Source organism: Nycticebus coucang, chromosome 7 (assembly GCF_027406575.1).
Source record: "Nycticebus coucang isolate mNycCou1 chromosome 7, mNycCou1.pri, whole genome shotgun sequence".
NCBI lineage: Eukaryota > Metazoa > Chordata > Mammalia > Primates > Lorisidae > Nycticebus > Nycticebus coucang.
The window spans coordinates 52,976,686-52,994,605 of NC_069786.1; the positions used below are offsets into that span (position 1 = coordinate 52,976,686).

At 38.6% G+C, this 17,920-nt stretch overlaps 1 protein-coding gene across 1 annotated transcript in view; it reads right to left on the reverse strand.

Moving 5' to 3' along the window:
• Nucleotides 1–16,438, reverse strand: part of CYTIP (cytohesin 1 interacting protein) — a 29,659-nt gene extending 13,221 nt beyond the window's left edge. The window contains exons 1-6 of the mRNA XM_053597849.1: nt 16,142–16,438; nt 8,792–8,841; nt 8,498–8,552; nt 4,736–4,838; nt 4,425–4,518; nt 1,201–1,270 (exon numbers count right to left, since the gene is read on the reverse strand). Coding sequence (XP_053453824.1) covers nt 1,201–1,270; nt 4,425–4,518; nt 4,736–4,838; nt 8,498–8,552; nt 8,792–8,841; nt 16,142–16,318 — 549 coding nt within the window. The 5' untranslated portion in view covers nt 16,319–16,438. The remainder of the gene's footprint in view (nt 1–1,200; nt 1,271–4,424; nt 4,519–4,735; nt 4,839–8,497; nt 8,553–8,791; nt 8,842–16,141) is intronic.
• Between the last annotated feature and the right edge of the window lie 1,482 nt (nt 16,439–17,920).

The window sequence follows — 17,920 nt, forward strand, 5'->3', positions numbered from 1 at the left end:
AGATATGTAAAAATGTAGGAAGAAAACTAAAAAAATATTTTTGACGTACGTAAAAGACTTGAATAAAAAGATTGAGATCCTGTGTTCAAAGTGAGAAAAATGAAAGACATAAAGACTTCAATTACTCTCATTTATTTTATAAATACAATTCAATTCCTATCAAAATTTGAGCAGAGGTTTTTTTCAAAGGAATTTAATGAATTGATTCAAAAAAAATTACCAGGATAACCAAAGTGGCAAGAGTATCAAAACCAATGTTGATGAGGAAGAAAGGAGTACTTTGTTGATGAATTGGATGTGGCAGAAGAAAAGGATCAAGATAAAATGTAAATATATAGGAGAAGAACACAAGATAAAAATCTACCCTCTTGGGCTCAATAATTAATAAGTACATATTCATGATGAAAACTAATAAATGGCAGCTATTTCTACACAAAATCCAAGTAAGTAACCTGCCTATGCAAATTATTTCATCTCTGCTATAATCGCTGCTACTTCATTGCCGTGCAGAGGGGAGCATTGGGATGAAGAGCTCACCTGGGACAAGGAGAAGGGTCTACAGAGCTATGACTCAGATGCACATGAGGAAGGGTCTGGACCGCGTGGCTCACCACCCCAGAAAACAGAGACTTCTTAAAGCCTCAAAGAGCTATCTAGAGAATTTTCACTAAACATTCTTCATTATCCACTGTCTCCTGGAAACTAATTTTTTTCCCCTTTAAAGTTGACTGTTTGCCTATAAAAGCAGATTCAAGGACAGCCACAGGAGGAGGGGGTGGTCTTTGTTTTAAGAATGAGGATGCAGAGAAAGCACAAAAAGAGGACAATGAAAAAGCAAAAATCCCAAGCCCTCCAGCATCCTTAAGCAACACTTGGGGAAATGATTACCATTTGATTTCTTTTTTTTTTTTTCCAAAACAAAATTTAATCAAGAGAGATCACAGGTGCACTAATGAAGAGTTCTTCAAGTGGCATGCCTTCCTGTTGCCTTTCTAAGCCTCCTAGACACACGGGAGGAGGAAGGAAGCAGTCATTTGATTTTCCTCCAAAGGTAATTGTATGGCTCTTGGCAAGTCAGCATTTAGATTCATCATGATATTTCATCTTCGAGGGTTATCTCAATTCTTCAAATAGATCTTTATTCTACCACTCACATATTCAAGAATGAAAAGTGTGTCTCATTGCATTAAATTAAATTACCTTTAAAACCTGCAGTTTTGCTTCAAGTTCTGTTCTTTTGAGAATCATTGTTCCATTAAGAGTCTCTATCCTGTTTAAATTAAAAAAGAAAGTGGGGAGAGAGGATAACATGAATGATTCATTTAAACAAGAACCATACTTAAAGAGTACTACACTTTGAGCACAGGCTATCCTAAAAAATGCAAAATAAATGTTACAGTCCTTGTGGCAATTCAAGTATCTGGACCTAGGCCAAATCCTCTGATAACATCCAGAGAAGAAAATGGGTAAATGAAAAACTCCTCTTGAAAGGATGGCTGAAGGAAAAGACCCTGGTCAATTTGTAAACTGCAGCTTATAGAAGCTACTGTATGAAAATGATGCTCACTCTCTAGTAGAATCTCGGGGGTGGGGGTGGGGGGCAGGATGAATCACCTCATTCATTTGTTAAGTATTTATTGGGCATCTACTATGTTCCAGATTCCAGGCACCAGGGTAAACATGAGGGGTAAAATAACAAAAACAATAGGTACTAGGGATTTTCACAATAGTGGAATCAATATTCTCAAAAACCCATAGAACAAGACTCCTGAAACAAAGAGAAATACTTTCCTCTCTAGAGTTCTGGAAGCTTTCACCTCTTTCAATTGTCTTACAATTTTGGAACTAGACCCAAAAGAATCAGAACTACTATTAGATAGTACCCTTCAAAATTCTCTTGCATCTCAGAATCTTTAGTTTGCAAATTTTAATCCTACAATTAGCAAATTAACAGTGTTCTTTTCTTCCTTCACCAAACACCTTTCTAAAAATAAAAGATTTGCTCTACCCTGAATGATTTGATGTGTTTTGTGTGTTCAAGTTAATGGCCTATATTTTGACTACTAAACTATCAGTCTGAAAATTATGGAAAAAATTCATTTGTGAATCACACATCAACTTTTAAAGCATTGGTTCAAATTCTTTCTTGTAACTGAGCTATCCCTCTGTTCATAAAGAATGTAAGAAATGTTTCAAGGCCTGGTAAAAGCATTAAATGTGGACACCAATCTTTCTCTATTTCTAACAGCATCGTGCCTGAGATAAGGAGAAGCTAGCACACAAACCCTATCTGCTTTCTCATTAAGGCCGTCTCGACTCTCTGGGCAATAGTGGTATTGGTGTGAATCTGTTTCATTGGCACTCTTAATGTCAGTTGACCTACCCAAGCAGTAGATGTGTATGGGCAAAACTGCAAGCACGGATTGGTCATTCTCTTCAGAATTTGTACAGACTGTCTCCCATTTTTGTGATCTCTGAATTTCTAACAATTCATGTTGTGCAGAACCTACTTTCTGATTCTAAAAGATCAGCATTTCCTGTTGGACTTTATATGGTTCCTACCTTCTGAATCCAGTTTTCTCTGGAGTAAGAGTGTACCCTTCTTTTACCCTGAATTCAAAGGACCCATAGATCTGGACTCAATCCTTTACCACCACCATCTTTCAAAGCTACTAACACGCACACCCAGAGCATCCTTTGACGTCTTAGACTAGAATCATGGAAAAGCATCCAGCAGATTTTCTATTGGCAGCTTACAATGAGCAGCTGCATCTGAAGAGAACTGATCCTGGCATCCCAAGCAGGTGGTCAGAGCCCAGCCCTGTCACGTACTAGTTGTGTGACCTTAACTTAGCCCTCTTTAAACCTCAGACACTTCATCTATAAATGGAAATACAATTAACACCACACATGGCTCTGAAGAAGGAATGGGATACTTCAGGACCCACCACAATCAGAATAAAACCCGAGCTCGCTGGCACGATAGATGCAGCCCTACTCTGCCCCCACCAGATTCTCTGCCCTCATCTGTTAGTATACGCTCCCTAATCCGCAACTACCAATTGCACTGGCTCCCTCTCTCTCGGCTGCCTGGATGTGCCAATACCATTTTGAGAACCCCGAGACCTTTTATCCTCTCAGATGCTCCTACCAGGAGTTTATATGATCATCCCTTCTTTTCATTTCTCAACTCAAATTTCACCTCCTCGAAGAGGAGCACTTTTTTTTTTGAGACAGAGTCCCATTCTGTCACCCTGGTAGAGAGCCATGGCATCATGGTATATAGCAGCCTCAAACTCTTGAGCTCAAGTGATCCTCTTGTCTCAGCCTCCCAAGTAGGATAATAGGTACCTCCCTAGGATTATAGGTGCCTGCCACAATGCCCAGCTAATTTTGCTATTCTTAGTACAGACAGTCTCACTCTTGCTCAGGCTAATTTCAAATGCCTGAACTCAAGGAATCCACCCATCTGGGCCTCCCAGGGTGCTAAGATTATATAGGCATGATCCAACCACCCAGCCAAAGAGGAGCACTTTAAGCATCTACTCTGGCCATCTCCCAGTGTTCTATTTCATCATCCTACTTACCTTCCTAATAGCAGTTATCAAAACTGAAACATAAAAATTACTTATGTTCGAGGATTTTCTGAGCCATTTCTTTCCATAGTTATTAAAGTATTAAGAGAGTCTTTCTTTACCTTTGTCTTTCCCAAGCCCCTCACAGAGATGGAAACATAGTATTTGCTCAATAAATTTTAATGAATGAGAGGATTTTATCTTTTAACTACTTATTAAGGTCTTAAACTTAATTACTACTTTTACTACTTATTAAGGTCTTATTAGGTGCTCAGAAGGTTATGGTAGAAAAGTCAGTCAAATCTCTACTTGAGAAGACTGCTATCTTATTAATAAATTAGGAATATTTGGAATGTGTAATGGAAGCATTTGTATTTCTGGGTAAGAATGTTGAACAGACTTTATTCTTTCTTCCCTGTGGAACTCTAGAAGAGAAAAAAAGTGGCTTATGTCAAAGAAGGGAAAAACTCAGCCCTTAGGACCTTTTATTTGTTTCAGCTACAGCACTATATCAACTATGGAAATTGGATCAGTTCCTCTCGGTTTAAAAAGAATGTGTGCCAGTTTAATTGAATTTGACATAAAAGATACATTTTTTAAAAGCTATCCCTCCCACACAGACGTTTGAGCTTTTGATACCCTCAGACTTTGTGGACAGTATGTTCAAGTCTGAGGAACCTTGAGAAACAAACAAAACTGATAACGTTTGTACTCAGTCCCAAAGTCTGTGGCACCCTGCCTTCCCCTTTCTTGTGATCCCTGAACAAAAAAGCCTATTCATTCACTCAGCACGTATTATGAGAAAGCATAACATTGTTGAAGCCCCATGGGAACAAGACAAATAGTTACGTTAGCAGGTTTCCCGACGATCTGATCAGGTCAACCACTTGTTTGTGAGTAAAGCCTTCTGTGCTCACGCCATTGATATTTGCAAGGACATCACCTGGGAGATGCCAAGAAAAGTGGATGTCATATCAATTCATGAAATAATTCCTCCTGATTTGCAAATGAAGCAAAACAAGCAATCCTCAAATTTGAGAAACATAAAGGAGCTCCGAAAATCAAAGCAACGATCATGTCCTGACCTTCACTATCAAAGAGTTTTCTGTTCTTGCCATTTAAATGGTTCCTAACATGAGCAAAGTAAACTTGTAAGTTACCAGCTTGCAAGCCTGCACAGTGAGCGGGGCTGTCCTCCTGTATTTTGCATATCAAAGTGCACATGTCCAAGGAGCAGGCGGTCTGATTTGGGAGCCTGTATGTCTGTAAAGCATTAAAGTGATTCATAGTTACTATACAGAAAACTCAACATCTATTTGTTGAAGAAGAAAATTATGTCAATTACCATTAAAAGTATAATAGTAAGTGCAAAGGACAATTTAGAAAGGCTTTTCTGACTCTAAAGTGACTCGAAGGTACCAATTTTGCAATTCTACCAATTTCTAGCCAGCTCCATTCATAAAGAACATCTGCCATGAGAAAGAAAGGGAGATGAGAGTAGCTCAAGATTTTCTATTTCCAAGCCTAAGAGATCACCTGATGCTATCATTACATATTTACTTTTAAAAATGTAGGTTCTCCTTTCCCAGTGGGAAAAATCTATGGTGGCCACGAGCAAAGAGAAAACTCCCTAAGTGGTTCTTCTAAGCGAAAACGCGCATTACAGAAGAGTATGAAACAGTTCACATCCAGCAAGGGAGTCATGCCAACTGAGATTATTTTAAATCAGAGTTCTGCACATAATGACAATCTGCCCTGCATTTATTCAAAAGCACTATAATTGACTCAATTACCTTCATTTCTGAGCACACTCTGGTATGCCTGTCCTGAATTCTCACCAGTTCATTAGTCACACAACTAAATTAGAAAAAGTTAATCTTTGCCTCTTGCCTCAATTTGGCACAAGTAGTTTGGTGGTGGGGAGTTTTTTTTTTTTAATTGTAGCAAAACACTGAATAAATGTTTACTAGATATAGTATCCCAATGATCTATAACAAATATATTTTTCTTTTACACATTTAAGTTATGAAGTCTAGTTCCATTTAGAATTCTAAGTTGAGTCTTTTAAACATCTCATTCCTAAAATTAAGCCACATTACTGTACTGTTTCCTTGTGAATAAATTAATGTCTGATGTTCATTCCTTCTTATTCGATAATCCCTGAGAAACCACAAGTCAGTCGTGTGCGAGCAACTTCTAGAATCTAGGGTCTGTTAACCCACTGAGAAATTTCTATCCTATCTATAAGGCATCTAGAACTCCCACATCTAAACGTAGAAAGGCCTTTAAAGGTTCATGCAATATATGTCCTACCTATGCCACAAACATCTTTAATAGTTTTCCTGTCAGGAATTTTCTCACTACAGCCTAGAACCAGGCATCCTCAAACTTTTCAAACAGGGGGCCAATTCACTGTCCCTCAGACCGTTGGAGGGCCGGACTATAGTTTAAAAAAAAAAACTATGAACAAATTCCTATGCACACTGCACAGATCTTATTTTGAAGTAAAATAACAAAACGGGAACAAATACACACCATTTCATGTGGCCCGCGGGCCGCAGTTCGTGGACGCCTGGCCTAGACCTTTCTAGAGATGGAAGTCTGGTCTAGTTCATGTAGTACATGAACAAAAGATATAACTGACTCTCCTTTCGGAAACCTTTGTTGTAGCAATTCTCATCACCACTGAGACCCCACCCTGCATCCCCAAAGATCAAAGGGAGGACAGGGCAATGGAAAAGTGTTGATTTAGGTAGCTGGCGCCTGCGTTATGTGTTTGTTGCAGTAGGTGTCAAGTTTGAGGGTCAGAGAAAAAGACAAGATTACAGAAATAAATAATTAATAGCTTTCTGTTACTTAGTCTTTTAGCTTCCCTTACAGGGACCAGTGACAGAATGATCAGTGATAGAATGATTTCTTAGAGATACAAAGATTGCGTTGCCCTTTATCATCCCTGATGACCACATTCTATCACCTGCCGTCTACTGCGCTTCTTGTTGGTACCAGTCACATTACCAAGCACGGCATTTTGTTTACAACTCCTGGGGACTCTCTATAAGGCAGGAATTGAGAGACCATGACCTCAGGTGTGCATGAGGATAAAGTCTGTGTTTTTATCATGCTGCACGATTCCCAGGAACAGCATCAAATTTACATCCACAAAGAACCAGAAAGGCGGGCAGATCTGGTCTCTTTCAAAGTGTCAGTCTTCTGACTCTAAATATGTAGTCACCCTGGGTGTTCAATATGGGTACAGGCGGTTCTGTTTGGTCTTCAAAAAGTTTCCAGAAGCATTTCCCCTATTTATTGATTGCTGCAAATCTTGTTAGTACAAGAGACTAGATCATGGCCTGGAGCTGGTAGTGAGAAGAATATACCAGAGGGAATTTACAGGGGTGTGGGTTTCTGCACCGCAAGCACGCTGCCAATTAGAGATGTAGCCATGAGTTCATGTTGATCTACAAAGGTTCAGTGGTGCTGGGACATGTAGTCTACTGATGATAATTTTAATTCTTGATCCATGTGGAATAAGTGTCTACAGTATGTGTAGGAGAAAAATGTAAGGAAGCAGTAACGTATATCATGCAGAGTGAGATAAATTAAGATAAATGAGTAATCATGTATCCTGTTTTCTGTATCAACTGCTGCATATCCTTGAGAATAATTTTCCTTTAAAAAGAAGCAGTCACAAAAAATGGCATCTCCACAACAGAAAAGGGAGTGATAGAAAGTGTTTCACATAAACGCGGAAGAAGAGAGAATATCATGCTTCTAAAACTTGATGGATTTCACCAATTGTGGTGAATTATAGATTCCACCAAATTTAAAATTAAAGAGTTCAGAAAGTAGAAGGTATCTTTTTTCTTTTAAAAGCTGTCTCTCTCTTCATTGCAGCTAGAGTTCCATTTTGTTTCTTTACTCATAAGACATGTTTTACATAGCAGCTTCCTGTTCCTAATCTTAAAATACACACTGACTTTCCATTTGTGAGGCTGATATCACACCAAAGTTTTCTGAAAGTAGCACTAAAGCTAAGATCTAAAATCTGATGTATAGTGTAAGAATATGATTATGTAAAACATATCCACAAGAAATGCAAAAGTACTATGGAAATAAAACAAGAATATTTAAGCGACTACTGTTGCACTTAATTGGATGAGACTTCATTTGACCTAACCCAACCTCTTAACAAATATGGTTGTGATAAAGCAGACAGCAAATAAGCAATGAAATTCCCAGGTAGTTACATTAAAACCTATAAAGATTGTTAAAAAATTTCTTACAGCATGAGGCAATCTCCAAGTAGAGCCAAATGTTCTTAGTGTTTCAAATGATAATTATAAAGTGTTGCCCACACGGGTGGGGGAAGAGGCACTAAAATTTCTCATTTATCCAATATGAAATATTTAGTATCAAAATATAACAGGAACTATATATGAATATATGCATTCCATATATACAGATGTATAGTCTTTCAAGGGTTTCTTGAATACCAAAGTAAATATTTAAAATCTGATCTACAGTATCACAATGTTTATGGAAAACACATCCAAAATGCAAATGCATAAAATGCACATCTGTAAAAAGCATTTCACTCTCTTCTCTAAGACCTGGCTGATATCAAGCATTTCTAATCAGTCTCAGACTTAAGGGAAGGCTGAAGCATCTACGCCTAAAATACTGAGTGTATCTCAGGAACTTTATTTTATCAGCTTCGCTGTTTTCTTTCTTTGAGAATACTCAACACACTGAAAAACTACCCAAAACAACAACACTGGGGATCAGAGTCACAGTCTCCATCATTCTCTAATCCCAGCTTCATTCTTCTTTATTCTTTTTTTTTTTTTTTAAATACATATCATGACCCCATTACCAGTACCACTTTCTTCCTTGGAAATCTAGAAAATTTGAAAATTGCCCACCTGAATTTCAAATCCAAAGGTTCCGTTGTCCTGCTTTTCCACAGTAACAAGCTTTCTGCAATAAAAAATTTTTGAAAAAGCACTGTGTGAAAATGAAAGTAACACATTTGGCACATAGTTATCATTCAAAATAACTGTCACAATTAAAAATCACAGACATTTATGTAAATTATAATATGTATGACTCTGTATGGGGGGGCATATGGGTGTTGGGAGGATGTGTTATCAACAGTCTAGAGAGCTATGTTCCTAAATATCTTGGTGACAGACCCCAAAATAATGAAATTATCTTACCTTTGAGACCAGGAAAAGTCACCTAAAGAACTTGATCTGGTCAAAGCAAGCTAGAAAATACAAAAAGCACACAGTTACCTCAAGGTCTTTAAGATACATCTACAAAATGTTCTACATAGCAAAGGACTGTGTTCTTTATCATCTTTCTCGGCCCAGCTACTGATAAATTGTTACTGAAAAACAGTAATTTCCATTCTCCAGTGAGGCATTCCTTTCAGAAGATCAAAAAGGGTTTGAATAGTAATACCGTGTAGCAAAAGAGTTAATACTGTGTTATGGGGAAAAACTCCAAAGCTTTCAAAGAGAACTTCAGCTCTGATCTGTACTTAAAATAATCTCTGAAAGAGTAACTATAACAATTTGTAATCACACTGAAACCCAAAGAAAAATAACACCTATAGAATGACATAAAAACCCAAATACGAGGTAGTTTTGGGGGGTGCTGATGAAGTGGCTGTACACAGTCACACATCATTTCATCAGCATCTCAAACAAAAGATCATCAATATGTTACTGTTTTAAGCAGAATAAAATCATCTTTAAAAGAACCAACTCATATATGGAAACACAATTCAGGTAAGATTATGGACTCAAAACCTCAATTCTGCTTATAATTTATTTTTGCAATAGTTTTGGAAGATGCAATGAAATGTCTATCCAAGAAAGGAAAGGAACCTCAGAATGGTATAAATGGTATAAGTGATATCACTTTCACTCCTCTGTACATTTTAGAAAAGATCATACAAACATACACTTGCAGGATACATTCTGCCATAGGAAGAGTCAACAAAAGGTGCCACCTTATTTTTTAGGGGACTGCCCGTAGGATTTTACCTGATTTTTGCTTTGTTTTGTCTTGTTTTGTTTGTTTAGGTAATGTTAATTAGTCCTATTCTCAAATGTTAGTCCAAGGGCCCAAAATACAAGCTTTACTCTTCTAGCTAACCCATGGTGTTTAATTGTCAACCCCCAATGATCATCATATATGAGTGAATACATAAAATATTAGTAGATCAGTGCAAAGTCAGCATAGACAAATAAAAATCAAATAAAGAAAAATACATAGAAGAAAATCATCTGTATTGGTAAGTTACACAAATTAAATACTCATTAAGGCATTCATTATGGGAGAAGTCTACACTTCTATAGGAAATTTGAATTACCAGTGCCAGAATTTTCACAAATTTCTGGAATGGCCCAGTGTTAAAAATTGAGTCACCAGTCAGTAAAGTTAATATAATGGAGACGTGATCTCTTCCCACTGATTTGATGTAAATTAATTACATTTCACTTTTTGTCAGTTCTGGACACCCTGAAGACTGAAATAGAATAGGTCAAACTCAAAAAGATCCCCTAGACTTACCAAAAAGTATCGCTTTTAAATTTAGGAGGACTGACTGTGGAAGGCCTACAACAATCTGTATGGTTTGTTGTAGCCTGGTTGTCTACCTCCTATGTGCCATTAACAAAGATGGAGACCATTCAGCTAAGTTAGCAGGCTTCCTTCTTGCAGAAGAGAGCAATCAATTTAACATTTCCAAGCATTCTCGATCTCTCTCTAACATTGTACTCACATTTTCTTAAGCTTCGTTATTCCTCTCTTAATTCAGATTGTAAGGGATGTGAGTAGGGCATCTACAATCACAACTAGGGCTTACATTTTTAAAGTATTAGTCCTGCTATTGGTATTGATTATATTGCTCAGATATTCCTATATGTGGAGCTATAGACGAACATACGGATGTGACAGGCATTGGGATCAGACACCTCACTTCTATCTGTAGTCATCTGTGTGCTTTGTGATCAAACACCTCACTTCTATATGTAGCCATCTGTGTGCTTTGAGCTTCTTGACTTTCTGCCTCAGTGCCTACCACAGAGCCTGAGATAGCACGGAAGCTTGAAAACAGAGGAACAGACAAACAGAAATAAACTACTAGGTGACAATAAAAACAACAGAGGAGTGGTAGGAGATTGAAGTTCGAGTGCTCATGTTCAGGGGGAATACGTTAAGATATTCTTGAACCTTGTACTTCGTTAAATTAAATATGTATAGGAAAAGCTCAAGGATAATCACTAAAAAATATAAAAGTAAATTTAAAATCCCAAATACATAGCAAGATTTAAAAGTGAAAGCAAACAGACAAGAATGAAAAAAATCTCAATCCAAAAACATTAAGAAACATAGAAAAGGAACTACCAGACAGTGAAGACATGCACTTTATCCATAACTGCTAAACGAATGAATGGTGGCAAGAATTCATTATTAAAATTCTGAGCCTTGGGGCGGCGCCTGTGGCTCAGTGAGTGGGGCACCGGCCCCATATACCGAGGGTGGCGGGTTCAGGCCCGGCCCTGGCCAAACTGCAACCAAAAAATAGCCGGGCGTTGTGGCGGGCGCCTGTAGTCCCAGCTACTCGGGAGGCTGAGGCAAGAGAATGGCTTAAGCCCAGGAGTTGGAGATTGCTGTGAGCTGTGTGAGGCCACGGCACTCTACCGAGGGCCATAAAGTGAGACTCTGTCTCTACAAAAAAAAAATTCTGAGCCTTGGAAATTTTAAATGCTCTTTCTTGAGGCCAATAAACATAGCATTGATAGGAATCTCGAGATTCCATTCAATCTGCCATCTAAATCAAAAATCATTTGGGATAGATTCAAATCTAAAGTGTTTTAGGTCCATAAGACAGATTTGAGGTTTCTGTAGAGGAGGAAATATCCTCACTTCTTTTTTTCTGACCTTTCTGTCTAGCTAATTGACTAGTTAAAAATGAAAATATTTGCCTAGCACAACACGGAAAGCACAGCAGACTTTCAATTCCTTGTGGACTGATTTGGGTTATCAGTGACACACACAAAAAATCAGAGTAAGTCAAATTATAAATTCGTTTCCATTGTGAATTAGCAAAGAGGCTGTTTTAGGCACCTAACATTTTAATAAAAAACAATTTCAACAAATTAGGCAGCATCGAATTTTCTGACACATGCCCAATCTTGACACAAAGCCTACTTGTTTTTGACCTGGGCTGTCACACTCAGGTGATATGCAAAGGAATATTCTCAGCGTTCAACCCGGCTTGCACACCAAACTATCTGCCTAAGTGAAATGAAGTGTGTCTAAAGTCTTATCAAGGGTTTTACATTTTGGAAAAAGTTTTCTCTGCACCCCTTTCTCTAGGATAAATTGGCCTGTTTGAGGATCTGACCAGTAGAGTTTCCCACACTGCCCTCCCTGCCAGACCCTTTGCTCAGGGTTGCTGTGACAGCACCAAGAATCGTGAATGGAGAACTGGTGTGCAATGCACAGCATATGCTGGCAACAGCTGTCTTTTATTACACATTATCTAATATGAGAAATCTAGGTTTAGCAATTTGGCAGGCTTGCAAACTACACATTCAATTATGACTGCTGAATAGACACAGCTCCTTAACTCCTCGCTAGCCATAAGATGATGACATCTGGGTTAGATTTACAATTGCTCTTATTCCGTTTTGAGTCAGATGACTCAAAAGTTCAAGCATTAATATTCAAAATGTAATTTCTCCTGCTATTCAGGAGAAATTTCTTCATATCCCTTGTTAGTGGAAAATCAAGACCAAATCCCTTAGCCATTCATTTGTGGGATAGGCAAAATCTGGGATAGGCATCATGGGCAGCAAGCTAGATAGCCAGCCTTCCTCAGAGAAGCTCAGAGCTCAACACTGCAGCCACTTCTGCTAAATTATAGACGGTTACTTCCTGGTCCCCACTCTGAGAACTCATTTCCTGAAAGTGCTGGGGGGCAGGGGGAAGGGAGGGGACTGATTCACAAGTAAAGGGTTTGTTTTTGTTGTTTGTGTCAAAAGTCCCCAAATTACGCCCTTGCTTTCCAGTCCCCTGCCTCACTCCTCAGCCCCTACCCTTGAAGTAAAGAAATGAGGATAGGAAAGTTCCATATATTGTCCAAAGATACACCAGAATAATGGAGCTCAACTCGACTTCCTGATCGTTAAGTGCCCCCCTAAAGAATCTAAATAGAATCTGGCGATTTTGGAGGAATTGTGGACTCAGGGACCATTTTTTTTTTTTTTTTTGGATATTGACTTTAAGCATGCCACAAAATGGATTACAGAATACTTCTCACATGCTTATGTTGTGATACGAACACAGTTTTTGGGGGGGTTTCTTAACCTAAAATTATCATTAGATGATTAAAATTTCCTGGTGCTGTTGTCAGGAGCACTTGAAAGCTAAGGCTCCTGACAAGTGCACCTGAAAAAACCCTACAAAAGCCCCTTTAGGGCAGAGCCCATCCCCCCAATGCACACATCACAGAATTCACAAATTCTCTACCAAACTTGTAAGTAAAAACATCCTTCCAGTAGTTGCCTATGTAGTAATAGTTTGAAAACTAAAACAAACTTGGGCAATGATAGTTTATGGCACCACTAACACACGATCAAGCTTTTTCCCCAGTTCTGGTCCCAGGTCTTCACTGTGGCATCCAGTAAATCTGCTTTCCAAAGGCAATGTGGTACCCTTGTTACAGAGGTGGCCAGGCACAGTCACTACTCCTTGGGCGTCATTTACAAAGACTGCTCTTAATTCCTCCTGTCTCCTTCCTATGGAGAGTTCCAATACAGGGATTCTTTTTTTCCCTAAAACTACGTTCAAAAATAGAAACCACACGTCCTACAAATGCAGGTATTGTGATAATACATATATGTACACACAGAAATCTATTTTTAAAACTTGTAAGTACGAAGACCCAATTGACTCTGAAGATTAATTTGAAACTGCAGGCTAACCAGATACAGCTTCGCAGAAACCAAGGCCAACAATAACGAGAAGCATGAATTGTGGACGTCAGGCCTGCAAGTGTTGAAAATAACAGTAGGCAGGGAAACACCTGCTCATGTGATTGCCTCTCTGGGATCTTGTTGCCTGCAATTCACTCAGTACCAAATGGGCGGTTATTCTCTAAAAAACAGTTAAAGGAAATGAACATCCATTTGGAAGATTCTGAAATGTTGGGATAAACTTGCATCAAGTCTCATTGACGATAATTGTACAGAATCAGAAGTATCATGCACAAGAAGTTTTGTTTTGCTCTTTTTTTCTTAAGCAGTTCTCAAAACAGTACAAAAAAGCTATTTGAATAGGAGGAGTCCGCCATGGGAAAGAGCGTGAGAGAAGGGAGGAAATAAGAGAAGATGGAGAAACGATATGAACATCTGCACGAATTAATGGGCAGGGCAGGTATGTGTGTATGTGCACACAGGCGCACACACACGTCCATTTCATATGCTCAAATCCCTTTCATTGTTTTCCTCCACTAATCAGCCTCCCCAACTGACTACCTCCTTCCAGTTCATGCAGCCTTCACTCTGGCTTAAAACCAGATGTGACTCCCGCGAATATACACCTTTCATATGAATATCTTTCAGTCCCCTGTCTGTTCCCCTATCTTCCCTTTCTCCCACTCCTGCAAAAGTTCCTTCCTTCCCACTAGGGTCAGTTGACTTCCCACTGCACCAGATTTCTGCAATAAGGTTCCTGAAATCCTCTACTAGTCAAACCTTTCAGCGGCTCTCTGTGCTGCTCAAATTACTGCTTTTCAGGGGAAGTTGTTCAAGTGTTCTGCAAAGCAGCCCACCTCTGAGGTCTCTTCTCAGTTCCCACCTACTCACCGCGTCCTCCTGACACGCTTAACACTGTGCTATTACACAAACGTGTTCCCAAGACACCGAGACCTGCCTCAGCATTTATTGTTCCCTTGCTCTGGAATACTCTTCAGTATGTGGAATATGTGTATTCTTCAAGGTCATATTCAAAGACGTTCATTCCACTTGGATAAGCGTACTCATGACGTTTTACTTTGCATAACACCCATTCATTCCACCTACTGAAATACAGACCCTAGACAGGCAGGAAACGCGCTCTTGTAGTTTTTGTGCCTCCTACACTTGGCTTGAAGCTTCTATCTGATGTATTGAAATGCCTGGGCTGAAGAATAGATGAAATGAGCAAGGGTGCAGGTATGGAGGGCACAAGAATGGAATTTCCCACTTTGATTCAAAATTTTACCAATTCTCTTTAGCAGGAAGTACTCTTCCAAAAGAACGAAATCACAGCCCAATAAAAGTGAACCATCATTAGTGCCATAGCTTCACTGTAAATAGAAAAACTGCTGTAAATCTAAAAGCTAAACAAGTTGGTATTTCTCATGTTGCCTTATTTTCAGACAGGTTGTGTAGATTTAAGCACTTATGTTCATTGTGAAAAATACCAAGGAACCAGAGCATATATAACATATCACTGAAAAAAGATGATGATTCTTCCACTATGCTGTAACTCGCTAATCCTGAAAACAGAAGGCTGACAGGGAGCACCTGATGTGTGCGCAAACTTTAAGGGCAAAATTTCATACTCAAAAGCAATTCTAAATATTTTCTGGACAAGTGCTAAATCTTAATTCAAATATGTACTTGGGGTTTTATAGCTAGTTATATAAGCAAAACCTGAAATGTTGTTATTGTTAATTTTTTCGACATACTAGAAATTGAAAAACCAAAAATGATAAAATAAATTCAGTTGGACATGGAGTTTTCCAAATGAGATTTTATCCCTAAAGAAATATTTAAAAAAAATAATTTTAAATAGCGTAATCCAGCCTTAAATGAACACATACTATGTGACAAGTCACTGTGTTGGGAATTGCACATTTCCTTACTTAAGCAGCATAGAGGCTAGTTTTATTAATATATTCATCTCCGTAAAAAGAAAACTGAAGCTGAGAGAGGCAAGTGACTTGCTCAAGATCCCACAGCCCCTAAATGCTGAGCTGACAGGACCAACCTATGCAAAAATACCTTATTTCCCAATTGCGCGAGGTACATGCCAATGTACCAGAGCTGAAGATAATTAACTTCATCAACAAAATTTGTCCTCAAGAAAAAGTATTTCTCATTTGATTATGAACTGAAATGACTATCAAGGGCTGGGAATGTGGATGGAAGGGTCAAAATCAATGGAGAAGAAAAAGAGAAATCAATAATTCTCACACCAATGGTGTCTATATAAACCATCTCTGAGTTTGTTATGATTAATGATTCTCATTTTATCTGAGCACCTCTCCAAATGACAAAAACAATTTAATTTTTCCCTTACAAAAAAAAAAAAAAGATGTTTGCTTTTGAGTGCACACCTTTGGACTGGTCCACTAGCTCCCCCGGCATCTTGCATCCTTTACCTACACTTTGTCACTAATTCCAAAGCCTTTAAAATAATGTTTTTAGTATGATCAGAAAAACCTGTCACTCTACTCTGGAGAGAACATGAACACGCTAAGAGTTACAGAACCGCAATCATACCTGCTTCCTCCCCCGAGGCAGAGTGGCCACTGTGTCTGCCAGCATTTGAATTCTTCTGTTATCGTCCATTGTCAGGCTGCCGGGGAGTGTGGTGGAGTAGGAGCTATACACTGGACCGGGACCATAGTCCAGCAAATTGCCATTGCTGCTCTGCTGCAGTAGCCTTTGCAAAGACATTGTGAACAAAGATTACTTCCGTTAGCACATGGTTGAGTGCCCTTGCAAGGCTGAGAGAAGCTAAAAGTACAACCTTCTGACAAGTAATCAAAAGTAGCAAAGGAGAAAGAGCCCATGTGACTTCTGTGGTTTGAGGTACTTGTTACACAAACCCTATCTTACAGTTCACTCCCATTTCTCGGTGCCTTTTTTTTCTGTATGTTCTTGGGAGAACCTCAAGCTCATTTTTGCAGTTTAAGAAATCAACTTTTCCCCTCACACAGCCAAAACTTTACGCTTTCATGCTCTATGGTAAGTTGTGTTCAAAACACCATCTGCCATTTTTTTTTTAAGAAGAAAGAAAAATTTCCACAAGTTCTGTCATTTGTTTCCCATTCATTCTCTTGCTGAATACTGGCAGTGCAATGCGAAAGTCAGGATATGAGGACATCCAGTTCTTGTGAATATAACCGAGAATTACAGGTGCGGTCATAACATTCTTTCACGAAGTCCTTGTAACGTACTTTCCCCGAAGTAGGCCCTACCTCATTAATGTTCATCAAAAAGACATTACAGCTGCCACTTGGGTTGTAACCATCCAGCATTCCTCTGCTCGCCTTTATACTACTTTGTCCTTGCTGAAATTACCCATCATCGTTACAAGGTAATGAGAAGGAACAGCCGGCACGTTTAGGATGTGATGTTGGCCATAGACAGAACATTTGCTCCAGCCACCAAGAAAAGGTGCCTGGAGAGGAATGGAGTGGGCGGGGACATAGCCGGCAAACCAAGGTGGCACAGGAATGTTGCCAGTGGGTGCTTGCGTGTGCGTGTGGATCAGAGGACCCCACCGCAAAGCACTCAACATCACTGATGCACTTTTTGTGGGGTGGGAACAGAGTTGAGAACCTGTAGTTTCAAGGGCACTGGTTTCAGGGGAGGAATAAGAAAGGAAAGTAAAAGAAAGAATCAAAACAAAAGTCAAAAAGAGAAGTTTCCTATGGCCCCAAACAAAGTTAAGTGTGCTTTTTAAAATCTTTAAAATTTGAAGGTCAATACTAGAATTTAAGAGTCAGAAAATCTTTGAACTTAAGTGGAATGTGTGTATACTACAAGTCAAGGTGAATTCAACTCAAGCAGAATATATATATATATATATATATATACATCTATATATTCTGTTTTATATATATATGCGGTATATTATAGCCGAGAGAGATAGATTTTTTTTTTTATACCTTTCTAGGGTATGAAGAATGTAACTTAAATTAACACTATTAATGGAGATAACAGTCCACTGTCCCCTAGAAAGCTAATAAAATTAGGTAAATGTTTTTAATATTATAAAGTACTAGATGGAAATTATACATTTGCCTAATATAAAGCCCCCTAGGCCAGCTAACATGCCTACTTTATAGATGAGTATGAAAATAATATCAATTCATTGTTACACGGATTTTAAAGTGATATAAATTACAGAACTCTATCATTAAATTAAGAAATTGGAAAACAAATATTCATTTTTTAATTTATAACATGTCTTTAATGTGTAAGCTCTTTCTCAGCATGCAACCCAGTGTTATAAAATCAGAGTCAAAGGCAGGTCTGACATTCGGTCAACAC